At 37.2% G+C, this 19,345-nt stretch overlaps 2 protein-coding genes across 3 annotated transcripts in view; both read right to left on the bottom strand.

Annotated features, from left to right (window-relative positions):
* Nucleotides 1-4,745: 4,745 nt before the first annotated feature.
* SP5 (Sp5 transcription factor) lies at nucleotides 4,746-10,791 on the bottom strand. Its single transcript, XM_072416811.1, has 2 exons — nucleotides 10,636-10,791; nucleotides 4,746-7,731 (listed from the first exon to the last, which is right to left on the bottom strand). Exons 1-2 carry the CDS (start codon nucleotides 10,684-10,686, stop codon nucleotides 6,658-6,660), a joined length of 1,125 nt encoding a protein of 374 aa, XP_072272912.1. The 5' UTR covers nucleotides 10,687-10,791; the 3' UTR covers nucleotides 4,746-6,657.
* Nucleotides 10,792-17,448: 6,657 nt separating this feature from the next.
* Nucleotides 17,449-19,345, bottom strand: part of MYO3B (myosin IIIB) — a 152,803-nt gene continuing 150,906 nt past the window's right edge. For both annotated transcript variants that reach the window (XR_011921729.1, XM_072418312.1), the window contains one exon: nucleotides 17,449-19,219. The gene's annotated coding sequence lies outside the window, so the exon portion shown is untranslated. The remainder of the gene's footprint in view (nucleotides 19,220-19,345) is intronic.

Below are 19,345 nucleotides of genomic sequence, written 5' to 3'. Positions count from 1 at the left end.
TCATCCCTAGTTGCTTCTCCTAAGCACTACGGCTTTTATAACTGAACCATTTCACAAGTAGTATGAGGACAACTGGCCTCCACAGAAAAGATTTCAGCAATACTATCAAGTAAGCCTTATTAGCATCAATCTGATTACTCTAAGACCATTATACTGTTATAAATATTTGATATCTGACCTCTCCTATTACCCACAACTCAAAAGTTCTCCCCAACAAACCCCTGAGGAAGCCTTATTAGGCGAAACACGTCGGGTGGGAAATGAAACTATTGCTGTCTGAACAGGACCAAAACTGCTTGTACCATACGCTTACATGTTACCTAGCTTAGTTTTCCTATGTTAGCACTAGGATTAGCATAGGTCCTCTCTGTCTAGATTTAGAATAGTTTCGATTGAAATAAAGTTTATTGTTTAATGAAAAAGACTCAGTGCTCTAAAAAAGCCTGCCTTTTCCCTGTCCCTAGAACTCACCATCTCATTATAATTCCCAGGCTGGGCACACAGGAAACCATTCCTTCTTAAAGTTCTTGGGTTACCACCTTTGGTGAAAACAACCTTCACTACGGCACCAGGCATCAGTGGACTAAGCTTGTGTTTGGGTATAAAACTTTTAGAGAGCAGGTTTGGAGTGTCTTTACTACTTGTCTCAATAAAGGTATTCCTAATCTATTGTTCTATCAACAGCATTGGGGAATTGCTATACACGTCAGATTTGTGTCTAAAATGAACAGTCTGATGTGTGTACATATCTTCAGTTTGAGATAACATCCCCAATGTGCTGCAGGCAGAAGGTAGCATATCTTCTTCTGCAAAGATCAGATTGCAGCATTTTTCCTTGTATAAAGATACATGGCAAAAGGCTACAGCGTGGGGCTAACGTGTCCAAGCCATTTCTGAAGATAGCCAAGTACTACAAAGGCACAAGGATTTTTAGGATTGTCATTTGTAAACCAAGAAGCTAGGAAGTAGATCCTGACATTGGATGATGCCTGAACAAAGATGGCTCTATGTTTCTGTGATTTAAGACGATTAACCATAAAATTCTTCCCCAATAATTTTTCAATCAACATTCTAATTAAATATGATCACAGATACAATCTTAAATATGCTCAATTCGATATTTTGTCTATTAGATCAACATTTTTCATAGTGTATGCATAGATTTAGTCTAGCAGCATAAGAGCTTGGAAACTGATTTGGTAATGGTAACCCTAATCGTCTGTTCTCACCTATGTGTCCTTGTAATGTTCATGTTATGACGAATTGCAGCTCAGTGTGCCATTAAAAAAGGCATGGATACATTTTTATACGCATGGTTACTGAGATCAGCCCCTGGCAAAAAGGGTTATCTGCTTATGGCATATCTACATTTATAAACTAGCAAGTTATTTGTACATGCTTTAGATACCAAGCGCATAATTTGTGAAAATGTGCAGTTAATAAGTGTGTAAATGTAAAAGATGTGTGCTAAACATTGTATAATTTAAAGCATAAAGATTTAATTTTATAGGCGTAAAACAAGGGCTTGTTTATACCACAGCTAATACAGTAATGCATGGTCATGCAATGTATACAATATATGCCATGCTGCTCTTTTATTCCTAATTGCCACATAACACACATATACAGTATATGTACATGTGCTTCATGCATTGTGTTCAGAAGTTTAGTGCAGACACTACTTTTCCTGTGTAAAGGTGCATTGATAACCCAATTAAAGTTAAGAGATTGATTAACTGCACACTGTAATGCAGTTTTTATTTCAACCAAGGTTCCTCCAGAGGTTGCCAGGGGTATCTTGAGCAATGGGCAATTTCTAACTCTCAGGTCAGTTACTACTGACACCAATTATCTTTTTGGCTATGTGTAAGGGTAATATTCTTCCCACTGACCACCATGCTAATGTACTGTAAGCTGTGGATATAGTAATTATAGAATGAGGTTACCCAAAGCTACGTACACAAGTCCAATGGTTCTCGCCTGATAATCGGCTCAGGGCCGGTATCGGACGAGAATCTGGCGTGGGTAATGCGCCCGTTGTCCATCGTCTGAACGACCCTCCTGGCGGATCCACAGACGATGGACAACGAACGATCCTAATGGAAGGCAAGGATGAGAGCACGCAGTGGGGTGCTGGTCCGTTGCTCTCCCCCTCCCCTCTCCATAGAGCAGAACCGTGCTGTATGTACAGCACTCCTTGATGCATCGTGCAGTCCTTAGTAGTTGGAAAGGATCGTGAAAGATCCTTTCCAATGACAATAATTGCACGTGTGTATGCAGTTTAAGACCTGAAAGTTTTTTCAAGGTTTCCCCCATGTTAAAAAGCTTGATAAACAGTGTTCATCATTTGCTGCAACTCAGAGCAACCACCCAAAGGCAACTTTAGTTTGATAAGATCTGTTATCAAAATGATGCTCATAGGACTATTCTAAACATGGGAAAAAAAGCTAAAGTGTTGGCTCTTGCAGCCACTAGTGTTATCAACCTGCTGTAAAAAATGCCAGATAGAATCTGATTGGCTGACACTGGCAGCACCTTTTTAATTTCCCTTTAGAGTTAGGCAATACCCAATAGGATTGATTTACTAAGAGACCTATTTATATAACTAATCTGGAGAATCTTCCAGGTCAATGTGTTTTTAATGGCAGTGATCGATTTTCCAACACAGACTACATATTCATTTTGTGCCACCTATACACTGTGGGGATCCTAAATGTATGCACTATATTCTTTCCTATATTTTCTGTAATGTATATATATATATACTGCTTAAAAGGAAATATTGAATATGAGGGCTGCTACTGCTGACAATTCCTTTTAGAATGCCAATTGTCTGGCTGTTACATTGATCCATTGATATTAATTTTTCAGAGTCAGCGACCCATAAAAAGTATTGCACATCAGTTATGATTTTAATATGACTTTACTTGCTGCATCCTTGTTCCTACTTATCAGTATAGACTTTATTAATATCTGCAGTGGCCAGAGCATGTCAGCAAAGGCATCCTCCAACTTTATATTAGTAATAGTTTTATTTAATTGTATTTAGTGTAAATTACATCAACTAATTTATTTATTTATTTGCTATGCTAATAACACACTTGGACTTCTTTATAGGGACCCTGTGAGGTTTAAAATAAATCATTCTGAATGTTCCTTTTATACTTACATTTTGGTGGGCATTACCTCCTCCTCTCCACCTTCATTTCAGCACTGCAGCCCAGGATCAGATGACCCACAAGTTGGCCTACACAAAGGGCCCAGTAAAGAACCAATAGCTGCTCTCAGCAAGTACCAAAATATTTTGTAGAAGTCATGTGGGCAGCAGTAAAGCCAACTGAATATTTTTAGGCCGAGGGCTCAGTGGAGATCCAGGAGCCTAATCTCAGCAAACTCTGACATTTTTTAAAAGTGATTCTTGCAGCAGTAAAGCCAACATAACAATGTTGTGGCACTCATCTTCACAGACCCAACACTCATTCTCTGTGAGTCTGGGGGCAGTGCAAACCAATTTAGTATAAAGAACTGAGGGAGTTAAACCAAACTCTGAAGTGTTCAGCTCTGAACGCTTCTAAATTATCAATCACCATCAGACCCTACTGTATGTATCACTTTTGGGAGTGATACATCTTACAATTCCAATGCCACTATAGGACTTAGCAGTGATGAAACAATGGAACACCAGTACATGGCAGAGACACAAGCATCTGCAGCCATAAAAGTGTGGAATGTCAAAGACACTGCAGGATTTATACAGAGTTAAAGTAGGTGACTTGGGAGGTGAGTATAAACACTATAAACTCTGAAACAGGATTTTTTTTTTTAAAAGCTGACTGGTTTGCTTTAAAAACAATATAGTATGGCACTGAAACAGACATCCAGATTGTGACACTTTTGTTGAAACATGCTGGGTTCTGCGCATTGTAAGCCAATTTTTGTCCAAATACCCCCTTCTTTTGGTACTTTATTACAGAGATCATTGGTCAAGTTATAACTCACAGCAGCAAATCAGAATGTCCACATGAATAAAGGTGATTTCTGATTGTAGTTTACTGTATGCTTCAGAATGCTGTATAAGTAGTTTATTAAATAAAGTGTTGTGTAGGAAATCATGTGTTTCAAAGAGGGTAAAACTTTGTTCTGTAGTTAGTATTCATAAACAAATACTGTTTTGTGAACAGAAAGAAAAAAAAAGTTAAATCATTTGTATATTGCTGTCTATGTACCCTGCTGGGAGAGTTTTTACCTTACTTCCTGTTCTAAAAACATGATAAGAAATAACTGGTAATCTCCCTGAAATTTTTACAACATTGTCTCCTGAAGAAGCTGTGTATAGGGGTGGCTGTCTATTATGACATTTTAATAAACATTCATGCATGAGCCCTGTTTCATTTTGCACAGAATAAATCAACATTTTTGTATTCTTCACCTCTTTTTACTGTGTATAAGTGAGCAGTAAAAGTGTATATCCATATGTATTTGGGATACATTGCGCAAGATTAGAACCACCTTTGGATTTTATCTAAATGTGGGACTGTTTTAGAGAATTTGTTTACTTGAAATGTCACTTACCAGTAGGTAAGTAACAGCATATCTCATCACAATGGCTACATGAAGTTATGTATGTTAGTGCATTGCAATACAAAATGAATAGGGCTGCAGCGTGTTAGTGCATACAACTTATTACTGGACATTGAAACATACTTCCGCAGTACACTTTTTTGGCCCTATGTAAAAGGAATCTAGTGAGAAGTTTGTATTTTTCTCCACTCCATCCAAGAACTAGCTAAAAACTGGACATACACTTAAAGTTTCTAAAAAAGCAAGAAATATGACCTTTTTTATTCATAATGACCAGAATCACAGCACTGAATAGCAGGAAGGACAAAGTTTATTTTTTTTTCCTCTGCACTATCAGCTTATTCCTTTCTAGCACTTCTCTATTACTTTTTAATAGGAGTGAAAGTGATTTAAGGACCTAGGATAGACAAATATTGTCATAAATGTAATGTGTCTTGTTTCTTTACATATATATTCCTAAAATCTGTATTACATCCAAATGGATATGTTCACATTTTTCCTGCTGCCATGTGAGGATTACAGACACATGGAATGATGTGTCCATGCAAAAAAACTTATATTAACTATATATAGCTACAAAGCCACACCGGACTTCAAGACGCTAATAGGTCACTTCATACTCATATGAGTATCAACAACCTATTTCAGTCTATTATTTCTGTGGCCTGTCTTACAACATTACAAGCCTTTAACAGATGGACAACAAGCTGCAATAATAACAAAATATGCATTTTCCTAATTTAAAAGGGAATTGCTTTTACTCTGACCCTGCAGAGTCTGTTATTTGTCATTTATTTGTCTCCTAATTAGCTTAAAATAATTACAAAAATGTCTTTTTTTACACAGTATTATATACAGAAACATTGATCTATGTCAGGATCCACACCTTAAATCTAATGCCATTATACACATTTTTCTGAGTCAATTTTTCATAGATACCTATTAGTTCCTAGTGTGTTTTGGAACTGTAGGACAAACATGAAAATCTGCTCATTTAAAAGAGCACTCAAAACCCATCTGTTCAAACTTGCCTACTCGTCTTCTTCCGTCTGTTAAAACCCTCACTACTTCCCACCATTCCATATCTCCCCTCTTTTTGTGTGACACTAACCCCACCTTTTGGATTGTAAGCTCTTTGGGGCAGGGTCCTCTCCTTTTCCCGTGGCACTGTCTGTATCTGTCATTTGCAACACCTATTTAATGTACTGCGCTGCATAATATGTTGGCACTATATATATCCTGTTATTATTAATAATGATAATAATAATAATAATGAAAAGAACCTGTAATACAGTGTACAAGTACAGGTGCCCCAAAAGGACTTTGATCTTTGGATACCAGTACTGCAACATCACAGTGCAAAACGTAAAACCATCAAGCTGCACAAAAAATAGAATTTTCTATGAAACTAAATAGGTATCTAAAGTTAGACTGGGCTACAAAAAATGACGTATCATCAGTTAGGAGCATAGGTAAATCACTTTGACACCTGCAGAGTATTTGTGAAGATATATAGGTAATCAAAAACTTAGATATTGCAAAGCTAAAACATAATGGAATCCAAAATGTGGATAAGTGAAAGGCAGGTTTAAGAAAGCAATAAAAAAAGACTACTTTATATATTTAGACATGTCATCGGTAAACTAAAATTCAGAAAAAGCCAATTTGGCTTAAATCCACAGAGAAAAAACGTCATTGTTTATTGAAAGTGTTTTATATCCCATTTACAGAATCAATATTGCATGCTGGAATGGAAGGGAGAAAAAAATTGAAAAGTTCAACAAATATATATAAAAGAGTCTGCTGGAAGTACCATAGGTTTGAGGATATGCTTCGGAGTCACATTTCACACGTCAGTCCTGTTACATTTATGTTTGTATACAGAATAACAGAAACATACAAATCCACAGGACCACTGTAAATATCCAAATGTAGAAAGCAAAATTGAAGAATCCTTTGTTATCTGTGTTTGTCATGGATTGTGCTTTAATATTTATATATATAAAAGTTTGTTCAGTGTTTCAAGAACATATTCAAGTATACATTGCACTATAGTAAAAGCCATCAAGGTTTTAGTTAGTGCTCTCTGTTGTGTTCTTGTTTCACTGTCCTTTCAATCCCTTTTATCTTCTTGTTCTGATGTGTTTTCACGTGTTTGGCCAAGTGGTCACTTCGCATAAACCTTTTTCCACACTCAGAGCAGACAAAGCGTTTCTCACCAGTGTGAGTCCGTAAGTGCCTTTGTAACTCATCGGATCTGGTGAAACTTTTGCCACAGAACAACCAATTACAGATAAAAGGTCTTTCCCCAGAATGCCACCTTAAATGAGCCTTTAGGTGTGAGGTTTTGCCATAAACTTTCCCACAGCCAGGAATGTGGCAGATGTGCTGTTTTTTCTTCCCAGGCTCATCGGGTCCACTGGAAGATTGACAGTTTGGACATCTGCACCGTCTGCATCTCCTGGCTGTGGCCAAGGGAGATTTGGTTTGCAGAAGAGCTGCAATTTGAGTCTGGTACTGTGCAAAGTCTGTGTGTCCAAGCACTATACTTCTCTGGAGAGGAAAGCGGTGATGAGCATGAGGAATTGGGGATGGATGAGGGACTGGGGTGGACTGCTGAATACTCCACCAAGGAATGTCTTCTGCTGGATTAGGGGACAGTTGTCTTGGCTGCTGGTGTAGCAAGTTGGAGTGACTCGGAACAAAGCCATGAATCGCTGAAGCAATGGGGGCAGCAGAAGCATACGGAACAGTAGGTACATAGGCTGACTGACAGTTAGAAGACTGAAAAGCCGTCATGGGAGACGGTAACATCTTCACTGGTGAAAAGTCATATGGGTACGTGGGGTCAGCGGGGGGAGTCAGGGGCAGCTCGTGAGTTACAAATGAAGTCTGGATGTGAGAGGAGAGCTGATTTTTTGGGCTGGTAAGTCCAATACTGTTGTGTGGGGGAATTCCACTTGGGGAATGTGTAGAGATGTCATTAGTCCATGGATGGAAAATCCTGGATGGAGATGCAATAACCGGATCGTAAGGAACCTGGAGAAACTCATGACCGCCAGTAGGCTGACCAATACGACTACATGTAGCTGCCAGAAGTGCCAAAGGGGAATGTTTACCTACATCAGGGGAGGCGCTGGGTGTTCTGTCCTGTAATCAAAGATATCAGAGATCAGTTCTTGATCAAAATAGTTACAGTTCTGTATAAAACTGAAAAATAATTTGTCTTCTGAATTATACACAAAATAATTAACTAGAGCAAAAATAAGAAAGTTTGTGATCCCCAAACTGTCATATGTACGGAATATATTGTTTAAAGTTTTAAAAGTCCGAAAAACTTAAAATCCACATTCAGAACAAACAATATGCCAACGATTAGAATCCCAGCAAACAAGATCAGCACTGTAGTGCTGATGATGTGATATTCGTTTTATTGCCAGCTCAGCAACACTGTTTTCAGATAAAGTTTAGGGGATATCCTAAATACCCTTCAAAAAGCTGTCTTATAGACATGTAAAACATATATAATTGTTTTAAAACAGTGTCTTGACTACAAGCATCTTACAATTCTCTTAGTATATTAACAAATGCAAAAATTCACAATAAAGATTAAAAAGAACTTTAAAAAGATCAATTAGAAGTTGCCATTTACATTCATTACTAAATGTGATTGCAGGCAATTTACAACTTTGTACCTATTGTAAAATGTAATAAAACATAAATACACATGAAAAAAATTAAATATATATTATAAATATATATATTTTAAGTACTATGATCAAAGCAACATCTTACATTTCAGAACTAAGTTCCTAAACACAAACAAACAAATAAGGCCATTAAACAGATGACAATTCTAAGCATTAAAGCCTAACAATAAAATCCTATATAAAAAATGAATCGCTTTAAGAGTTATCCGAACGTATTTAGGATACAAAAATTAAATAAAAACTAAATAATATGTAAATAAAGAATATTTAAAGTATGATAATTATATTTAGAACCATTTTGTCAGAATGCCGTTTTATTATGTCCTCATCTCTTGTTACGCCTGGAGTACATTTAGAAGTTGAACACAACCTGTGTCACCCTACCACATCCCTCCCCAGCTAAGAACACTTCTTGCAAGGATCTTGAAGTGGTAATACTACTTTTACAATTGTACCTGGTCAAACATATTTCCATTTCACCATGGCACTTCCTGTAATAGACAGCAGTAACTTTACATGCTTCTCCCTCTCTTGAAGTGGTTAGTAACTGGGATTTTAACTACACAGAATTAGAATTATAAAAAAGGCTAATGTAATGTTAATTCTAAAGTAGAAATAATCCCTTTCCAAAGACATACACAGACTTTACTAAAACTACTTGTGATTACTGTTACAAATCATGAACTTACTGTCATATTTGTTCTATGACATTTGTTTATCTCAATAACTGTCACCTGGGATCAATGGTGAGGATCCTGGGGTTATTGTCCTTTTACTGCTCACTATGTAATTTTGTTGTGTATTTTTTGATGCACAAGCTGGAATTACTAAAATACTTGTTCAACAATTATTTTACAGGTCCTAATTCTATGTGTACAGCCAAGAGTTATTATTCCACTTGTTACACTGCATTTATATTGCTCTCCATGTTTGAGTAACTGTGACTATTGCTTCTGGAGCTTCACAGTACTTGTATTGCCCCAGCTCTAAGCACAATGTATTCTTCTATATGTCCCGAAAAGTTTTTTTTAATTCCAGGTATGGGTGCTATTACTATTACTATTTGTCCATTATCTGGAGTTATTCTACTAGTTGTCCTATCGTAGTTTTATTAAAACCATCAGCAATGAGTACCTGCAATTATTGGTCATATTTTAGGAGTCATTATTCTACCTCTCTCATAGTACCTTTATTACCTGCCAGATATGATAAATTGGGAACACTGGTGCACTTCTTGGATCTATTAATTTACTTTTATTCCTTTTAAGCACCTGTGTGCTTTTGCTTCTTAGTTCTGAGTACCTGTGATTTATGTCACACATACAAAGCTACTCTTTACCTGATTTACAGCACTTGAATTTCTTTTTCTACCTATTTAAACGTAAGAACTTTTATTGCTCCCAAACCTTTGAGTAGTACATGTGACTATTCATGCAGATTCTAGGGCTTCTATTCTACCAGATCTACAACACTTTTATTAGTCAGTAATTATGGGCACACATCCTGTAGCTTCCTGTCTTTTACACTTGTGTTTCACTTCTACCTGATCTAAAGTATCGGTCTTGATGTATACACGCACAGTTATTAGTGTCAACTCTCCACTATTCCTTCCACCTGTTCTGTAATGTTGTTATTGCTCAGAGTACCTGATCCTATTATTGTACAGGCTTTTTTCTACCTGATCCATATTACTTTTATTGCTCAAGAGTTTCTATTCTTCCTGATGCATAGTACTTTGATAATTGGTGTACATCTTAAAGATAACCTTCTACCTGATCCTTAGTGCTTTGATTTTTCTGAGTGCTTGAATTGTATATAATTGTGTCTCTCTTCCTTCCAATCCAAAACACTTTTTGCTCTCTAGTTCTGAGTACTTGTGACTTTTTATTTACATCCCAGAGTTTCTCTTCTGCCTGATCCATAGTACTTGTATTGCTGTAACTGTGATTATTGCTGAAGATCCTGGAGTTTCTGTTCTCTCGTATCTTTTATTGCTATAATTGTGCTTAATACATCATAGATCTCCTCTTCTCCCTGATCTAGAGCACTTTGATTGCTTTGGGTACAGGTGACTGTTGGTGCACATCCTGGGACTCCTGCTCTACCTGATCCATTGCAATTTTTTTGCTGTGCATGGGATTGTTGGTGAATATTCTTTATATATCTTGCAATTGTTACAGACTGCACACAGGTGTTGCTTCTCCCTGACTTTCTCCTTACTTGCAGCAATGCGCACCCCTCACCTATCATTGGCACTGCCACCCTCACCCTTCTGCTCGTCCCATGAGAAAGTTACATAGCAATATTCGCCCACCCCCTGAACTTGCAGAGAAGTGGCACTGACCTGTAGGAATGCCTGCAGAGAGTCGTTCCTCAGCACAGCCACGGCAGCCATGGTCCTGTTCCGGCAGCTGGGCAAAGCCTGGATAAGGGTGGGCAGCGCAGTGCTTTCCACTCATGGAGGAGCCCCCTTCCTTCCTCCCACCCACAGAGTCCCGTGTGCCAGTTTGTTTGTTTGTCAGGGGGCAGTGTGCAGGTTGTACCCGTCCCTCCCTCCCGCCGGCTGGCTCCCCTCCTTGACTGACTGCAGCGGGAGCCCCTCCAAGAATGTGATAAGGACTTTGCTGGGCCGCCAGCCAGTCACAGGCCGCCTGTGTCCCTTTGAAGTTCCCAGCTGCCCAATCATCAAAGCACAGCAGCTCTTTCACAAGCGAAAGCAAATCCTTTGAATCTACAAAAGCTCCTACGGAGTGTTTGTTGGTGTGGATAAAAGAAGTGATTATTACAGGGGGTGGAAAGGGAGGTGATAAAGGCGGGACAATTAATGAAGTAATCACTATGTGGGAAATGTATATACACAAATAATTGGATTTTCTTGATCAAAGGGACCCTCAGCTCCTGGAGACCCTCAGTGTGCTCCTGCAGAACATTGAAGCCCCCCTTTCCATTCCTTCTCTGCGCCTTCTTCTTTTTTGTAATTAAGGATTTGTAGCAAAGGGACAATCTCCCTTTGTTACTGCTATAGGCAGCTTCTTTTTATCTGCTTCACACTCTTCCCCAAGTCATATCAAGGTTTTGTCATGTTTTTGTCAAGTGGTGGAATGCCTGACCCGATAGTATAAAGGTGGTCATACACCAATCCGATATATGAATCCGATAATAGACCAGTCATCAAAGTGTCAAATGATGGATTTCAGAGGTGGGCAGAATTGGGCCCTAGGCAAGGTGGCAGCTTTGGCCCCTCATCCCTGCAGTTGGCATTGATAAGGATTGCAATATGGACCAAAGAAGTCCCCATATGTGCATTGCCTATACCAGCCTTACTCAACATTGTTAACACTCAAAATAACTTTTAAGTCTCAGAGAACCCCTGCCAATATTTATGATATGCCCAATTTATGGTATGTTAGCCTGTTGGAATGGATGGAATAAATTCCCCCTCTTACAGCTACCGCAATAGATTATTGGTGTCTGGGGTAACCGACCTCATTAGTCAAAGAACCCGTGGCAACCTTTGGAGGAACGCTAAGCTTCCTTGGAACCCTGCTTGAGAAACACTGCTCTATACTAATGCTTTGGTCATATATCCTTTGAGCTGGCATTGATAGGATTGCAATAGGCACAGAAGAAATCTCCCCATTAGTAATATCTATATTAGTGCATTGCTCCCTCCTATCATTTTATTTGTCACTGATAAGTATTGCAATTGAAGCCCCCCTATCTCCCATACAAGTCTATCCTCTCCTGTGAAATACACGTCTCTAATTGTGCTATTTCCCTGCAAGAGTTTTAAGGGGCCCCTGGATATCTACTGGGCCCTAGGCTTCTACCAAGTTTGCCTTATGGATAATGTAGCTCCAGATGAACCCCATTCAATTGAAAATTCAATCTATCAGGAGCAATCCATTGAAAACAATCATTAATCAATTGTTGCCTGACAGATATTTAGTTGAGTTCAGCCAATCAAGTTGAAAGCACAGACATTAACTTAAGGCTTATTATTCAACCAGATGAATGTTGTAGGATTTTTTTTTAATTCAGTTTGATAATGTTAGTTGCATAGAATATACTATTGAAGCATTATATTAGGAGCAAGGATAGGAAAAAAAAAAGTTATAGATAAAAGGCACTTAGGAGTTTATATGTAAAAAATTGCCAGGGATGTGACACATTTTAGTAATTTGCTTAAAGTAGCACTAAACTTCAAAAATAAAAAATTGCTTTTTGATGCTTGCCTGCTCAGTTTCCTAAGTACACTACGGTAACGTCTCCTCGTTTTGTTTCAGGGCTGTAGGTACCTCGTCCGGTCCTTTTCCAGGTTGCGTATATTCAGCTAACCTAATTGGCCAGATCGGAGTTCATTCCTGGCAGATGGGTTTGCATGGATTGTGCACTGAGCTGCACATATTTACAGAAAAGATTTCCTACAGGCAGGTGTGTTTGTTTTATTGCAAAAGGGACATTGCCTGTCTCTTCTGCCATAAAGACACTGCCTGCTTGCTTCTTGTTATTTTTTTAAAGTATAGTTCTACTTTGAGTTTTTTTACGATAAGAAGAGCTGCAATATTTCTCTGAATCCTTAAAGCCTGTTGCACTCTCAAAATCATCCCCTATAATATGCCGTCTCCATTGGCTTCAGGTAAATGTTGCCCAAACATTTTGCAGAAATCTCAGGATTTTGCAAAAAATTTTAGGAAAACAAAAGCTCCTATTTTTGCTGTTATGAAGAGATTGTTCATAGCAACCAGTTGAATTTATAGTTTAGATTTTAAAGATAAATTCAATTTAAATAAATGAGGAATCTAGATTGATTTCTGAGGCTGCATTTGCAGCATTTGAAATCAGTTTTAGTCTAAGCCAGTGTTTCTCAATCAGGGTTCTGTGAAAAGCTAGGTTTCCTCCAAAGGTTGCTAGGGGTTGATGGATCAATGAGCAGTTCGTGCCTCTCAAGTGTGTTTAACTGACACCAATGATCTTTTTGGGTATTTGTAAGGATGACATTATTCCCACTGGCCACTCCACGAAAACACTGTGTAATGTTGAATCCACTTCCCACCACCCATCGCCTGTGACTGGACAATCAAAGGAGGAGCAGCACAGTAATGAGCTCACCTCCCTGTTCTACTATCTGTTCCTGTCACAATGCTTCTTGTCAGCACATATAGCTGCTTTTTGTACTGCTTCTTCTGCTCTCCCTATCCTGTAGGCTACTACTTTTGATCAAATTTAACTAAAAATATATATATGAAAAAACTGATGTAATCTGTCACTAGCATTAACAGATCAGTTTTACTTTTCCTAAATAAAAGCTGCCTTTTGCAAGTGTTCCAGTGTTGTATGAGCTGTTCCCTCAACACACTTGCTGGAAAGTTTGGTCTGTTTAGGAGTGTCTGTTTAATGGATCTACTGATCAGATCAACAGGTAAGAAACTATGGTATGGAGAGGAAAAACAAAAACTTCAGTGTTAATGTTATCGACAGACTGCATCAAATATGTAATGTATTACTATACCATATTTACAATATAAAAAATAAATTTATTGATGCATTTCATAATTATAAGGCTGCATTTATTTGTGTATTTTTACCTCTGCCTAGCATTCAGCTTTAAAAAAAAACAATATTACAAAATATGATCAACATAAATAGATATACAGAAGAGGAATCATCTTGTAGCTTAACCTTTCCATTATTGGTGAAAAAGTTTCCACAGGGAGGAAATAATGATTTAGCAACACTTGACATTTAAGCAACAAATCAAAAAGGTATTCTGTGTATTTTAAAAACATAATTTTCATTAATGACATTTAATAATAATTTGCCTTCATTGGGTAATTAAACGGACATGGCGACAAAATCTGTAGTCCTTTAAGGTGAGAAATATTTTGTTGGAAGAGAAAGTAGTGCGTCTGCAGTTTTGATTCTGCATCTGACTTATAAACCTATAAAATATATACATATTCAGAAATTTAACATTAGAACTTAGAAAAAAGAACATTTTCTGCTTTTTATGTCCAAAGAATAAAAACTGCAATAATAATGCAATAAATGTATTATTAAATAATTATTATTTTGCCCCATTTAACGAACTTTAAACTTTTTAAATGCAGATAAGCCAATTTCAAAGCTTGGTACCAGATATTATTGGGCACTTAGACCTGAGCGCAGAATCTGGAGAACGAAGAGCAACACAGTGACTGTGAACCAATAACCCAAAAAAGAATTTTCCAGGCAATTTAAAATAAATGTATTTGTAATTCTTTATTAAAAAAAATCCTACAAAATCAAAATCAAGTATATCAAAATGCCAAAAACAGCATATCCTATGCATAATGTATAGATCATTGATGGTTAGCATTCTAAGTTATTCTGTTGTAAAACACTTAAAGCTGACATTCTAGTTTTCATACAACGCAGTGACTTGTCAGGCTTACAAATGACATCCATGGCGAGTAGAAGAGGTGGAGTGGAGCTTGCACCAAGTTATTAGCAAAAAAAAAAATAGCAGATGGGACAATTGCATTTGCAATTGCATACCTGCATTAACTATTATTATGTATGTCAAGTAGCAAAAGAATATTTTAGGTAATGAGAAAGTAGTGAGAAGTCCTCTTTGGCTTTCTAACCATCTTGATCAAAGGTCCCCACATACAGCCAGATTCGATGACTGTGACATTAGCCCTCTCTTGTCTTTTTAAAGTACTCCAGTACTGCACTAATAATGGAAAAAACAACAATTTATCAATAAACAAAAACAAAAAACAAACAAAAAGAATAAATCCTTTTTTTTAGAACTTGACCATGGGCCTTATGACTTTTGCATATGCAAGGCAGGGTCAGCCAGAAGCAGTATCAGTAGGTTTTTTACAAGATCACAACTATAACAAATGATGGTGTCACCATTACCCACAGCAGCTGTGATTAGCATTGTCAGCTGAACACAGGTAGCATTGTAGTGGCAAAAATACTTGCAGGACCACTAGGCGGTTTTAGAGAAAAATAAGGCAAACAGAATAAACTGCTATATGAGCTTGACAATTTAATATAACAGAACGTGAATGTTGTGTTGGTTCACCGTTTTACCTACCACTATTGACAGTGATATGCTAAACAGCAATGGACAAACTTTAAAAAGATGGGTTCACCAGTAAACTTTTCAAGATATATTGAAGTCAATGGGAGGCAATGTTACCATTTATTTTCTGCTACTTTGAGCTGATTATTTTTTTTTTATTATGAAGCAGTTAAAGCTTTGAGTGAGTCGGTGTTAGAAGCAGCCACAACTTAATCTAAAAGCTTTTGCAAAGTTTACTTTAAAATGTTCTACTCTGTGGAAGAGGAAGAATGGAAAACTGAGTAATCCACTCCACTACCTTCTGCATGTGTTCTGGCTGTATAACAGGAATCAGGCAGGTATGATCTGTCACATAAAGATGTCATACTACTACTACGCCATGTGCAGAAGCCCTTTCTCTCCCTGGCAACCTACCTATGATTTATTGAATAAGGGAGTAATAAGAAAGATTCCTAACTTTTGTTATCAATTAGATCAAAAAGAAAACTAAATGTGTGGTATTTAAATTGCAAACTGCTTTAACCTAAACCGCTTGCAGAAATTTGATGCAAAGGGCAGCAGCACAGGTGCATTAGCAACAACTAAACATTTGTACAAACGTGAAACAAAATAGAAATAACACACCAATAAAAGAAAAAAGGATAAAATAAATGTGGAGGCACAACAGTTAAAAAGCAAATACAGCTGTTGTTGACACTCAAAAATGCGGAATATTAAGCAGATAAAATGTGTTAATACAGAGGAAGTACACAAGAGCTGGAACCCCACCATGCAATTTACTCACAAGGGCCACTATATAGCAATGAAGCACTTTAAAGCACAGAATAGGACTCTCCCTACTCTCTCTAAAACACTACAGTACACTGACAAATGACTGCTGGAAATGTCACTTTTTATAGTGAGGGAGCTGGCACACGCCATAACCCTCCCAGCCCCAACTGGCCATTGTGTTTGCTGCAGAATCTGTTTATTGGTGAATTGCAATCCATCTATTATGCTGAGAAGGATAAATGACCACACACAGATGGTATTTTTTTAAACCATAGACTAATGCGTTAGCAATGTTCACAATTGCAGCAGAAACCATGTGGCTCCAAAAATGAAGTTCTTAATTTATGTGGACATATTCATAAATATTAATGAATTGGTAGAAGATACATAAAGTATTCATATTTTTATAGCACACTCATTCCCAAGGATGCTGTGTGAAGGTAAAGATATTACCAGATAGTATTTTTTTTAAACCATAGACGAATGTGTTAGGCAATGTACACAACTGCGGCTGGAACCACGTGGCTACTGGCAGCTGGCCCACTCAGCCACGCTCAGCCACTGCTGGCCCACTCAGCCACGCACACCTCTGCACTCAGTCCCAACCACGTAGGTGGTACTGAACTGCTAAATGCCATCCCCATTCATTCTCTACGGGCTTCCACGACTGAGGCCAGATATATTAAAGCTCTCCAAGGCTGGACAGGATACACTTTCATCAGTGAAGTTGGTGATCCAGCAAACCTGAAATGGATCTGGTCTAGGATTGAAAATCATTTGGTATGCAAAATTTATTCCAGGTTTGCTGGACCACCCAGGTTCACTGATGAAAGTGTATCTTCAGCAGATGCAGATTAGGGGAGTGATAAAGCCGTAACCACACTGTAATCTCACCACCACTCTCTGTCTGAACACATCTTTCACCAGGGGAATGTATTTATTTGTTTTTTTCCTGGAAGACTTAGGGCTTTTTAACATTGTGTTTGGGATAAACTATGGGGTAAATGTCTACTACACTGTAGCATGAAGGTAATGTTTTATTCAGCAGAAAATAAATCATTTTTTCATATATCCACAAGGACCAGTGCTGATGTTGTTTGCATCAGAATCAGACCAGTTTGTAATTTATTAAAAACACCTAAAAAAAAAACAAGATATCACCACTGGATATTGATAAAAACAAGTAAAAATGAGTGAAAGCCACCTTTGGATTGAGTTTGTAATCTGGTTCAGATATTTTAGTATGATCTGTCTGATGAGCGTAGGAGAAATAAGAAATAAAAAGAAGCTGCCTGGAGAAAAAAAGGGAAACACTATAATGAAGTTCTTAATTTATGTTGACATATTCACAAATATTGATAAATTGTTGAAATACATAAAGTATTTATATTTTCACAGCACACTCATTCCCAAGGATGCTATGTAAAGGTAAACTTATTTGTAAAAGTTCTGCAAGAGTTCATACTTTTAATCACATGCCGAAGATACTTGCGAACCTCAAAAAACCTTTGGATCTAGTTATTTGAAATCTTTTGTTTAAAGTTTTCCCTACTTCTGCTGATATAGCAGAGGTTTCAAATACATATAGATGAGCAGTAATGGGAGATTATTCAACATGTAGTCAACAGTAAATTTACACCTAAGGAGGATTGGCTGAGAACCTGGTCATTCAATTAAGGACTATCAAATCCCTGTATTCATAGCCAGGTTTAAAATGTACTTATGATCAGGCCATGGACACTCAAATATTTACATATACTGGACAAACAATAAATGAGCTTTACAACAAACCTTGTGGAGAAAGGAGTCATCAGGGTCAAATGACATCTATGTATGTAACATTGCCAAGCATAGTAATGTGTGCAGTGCTGCATCACACAGGTGTGAATCTGGATTCTTTAAAGTTCACTCATGTTGTCCAAGTACCCTCCTCATTAACTCAGCTACCCCCTGACCCCTACCAGCAGGGACGTTACAGCCTTTCGATCCCCAATATAAACACAGAGCTGGGATTGGGGAGCAGGGTAAGAGAACACAAAATATATAAAAGCAGAAATGTTTCCTTTCCGTTTGTTTTTTGTTTTTGCCATCTGTGACTCAAGAATCAGGTTTCCCTCACTTCCTCTTCTGTAGACGTAACAAAAAGTGAAATTATATCTTTCCAATGTGAGGAAATATCCTTTTTTTTTTTTACAGATGTCACAGGAACAAGTGACCTTATCGGAAGATTCCCCCTCTATTCCTGCTCTAGTAGCAACTCAAATCAAATTTTTGATTTAGTCTTATTTTAAAAACCTGCAGACATTGGTGATCAGGAAAATTGCAACTCTCCCTAATACGGAGAGGAAGTATTAAAAGCGTGCCAGTGGTTCTTACTGCTCACCACTCCTCACCAGAAAATGATTTCCCTTTAGTTATACTATAAAATACTTTAATGCTTCTGATGTTAGCTTTGAGGGTTATTTGCTCCACAGTATATTCAGCTACCAAGCTTAGTGAGAGTTTGTTCTTAAACTTACAGTATATATTGCTTGTTAGGAATATGACATACTTTTAAAGTGCAAAGCTTGAGCACAGATTTGTTTACAAACACATACTTATTTATAACATTCATAATGATACTGAATGAAGTGGAGATGATGTAATTTGGTTCTTTAAACAGATATTTTTTGAATAATGAAAAACTATATGTTTTGTTCTACCATTATTGGACACCATGGAATTTGGAACTCTGCATTGGGTTTTTTAGTGCAGATTTGGGTGCCCATCATTAGAAGTAAATTTTGAATAACTTATGCAGGTATATTGCAATTGTTTTCCATCTATAACTTTACTTAATTATTCGCTTCCTTTTTTTCCACTACAAAATCATCAGAAAAGAAAAAAGCATTAATACCTTTTTTTCAATCAAGCTAGTAATGTACACATAATTTATTAAAAAGAATCCATTCGTTAGAAAAAGACAAATCATATAATGCTTTGTGAATACAAAATTGTCACATTTGTTTCAAATATTTTACTGAATGATTAGATTATAAAAAAAATCTTCTTTTGTGCTGTTTTCATATCCGCTTCAAGTCCCCTAAAAAAAACAAAAAAGAAACATTAACATTGGAAGAATGAGGTAAACCACTAAAAGAAATCCAGCATTCATACCTTACAGTTTTCATTATGTATGTTGAAATTGTATTATTTGTTTTATATTACT

The sequence above is a fragment of the Pyxicephalus adspersus genome, chromosome 7 (genome assembly GCF_032062135.1).
Source record: "Pyxicephalus adspersus chromosome 7, UCB_Pads_2.0, whole genome shotgun sequence".
In the NCBI taxonomy this organism is placed as follows: Eukaryota; Metazoa; Chordata; class Amphibia; order Anura; family Pyxicephalidae; genus Pyxicephalus; species Pyxicephalus adspersus.
Note: the sequence above shows the minus strand (reverse complement) of the source record. Positions and strands in the feature narration are given on the sequence as shown.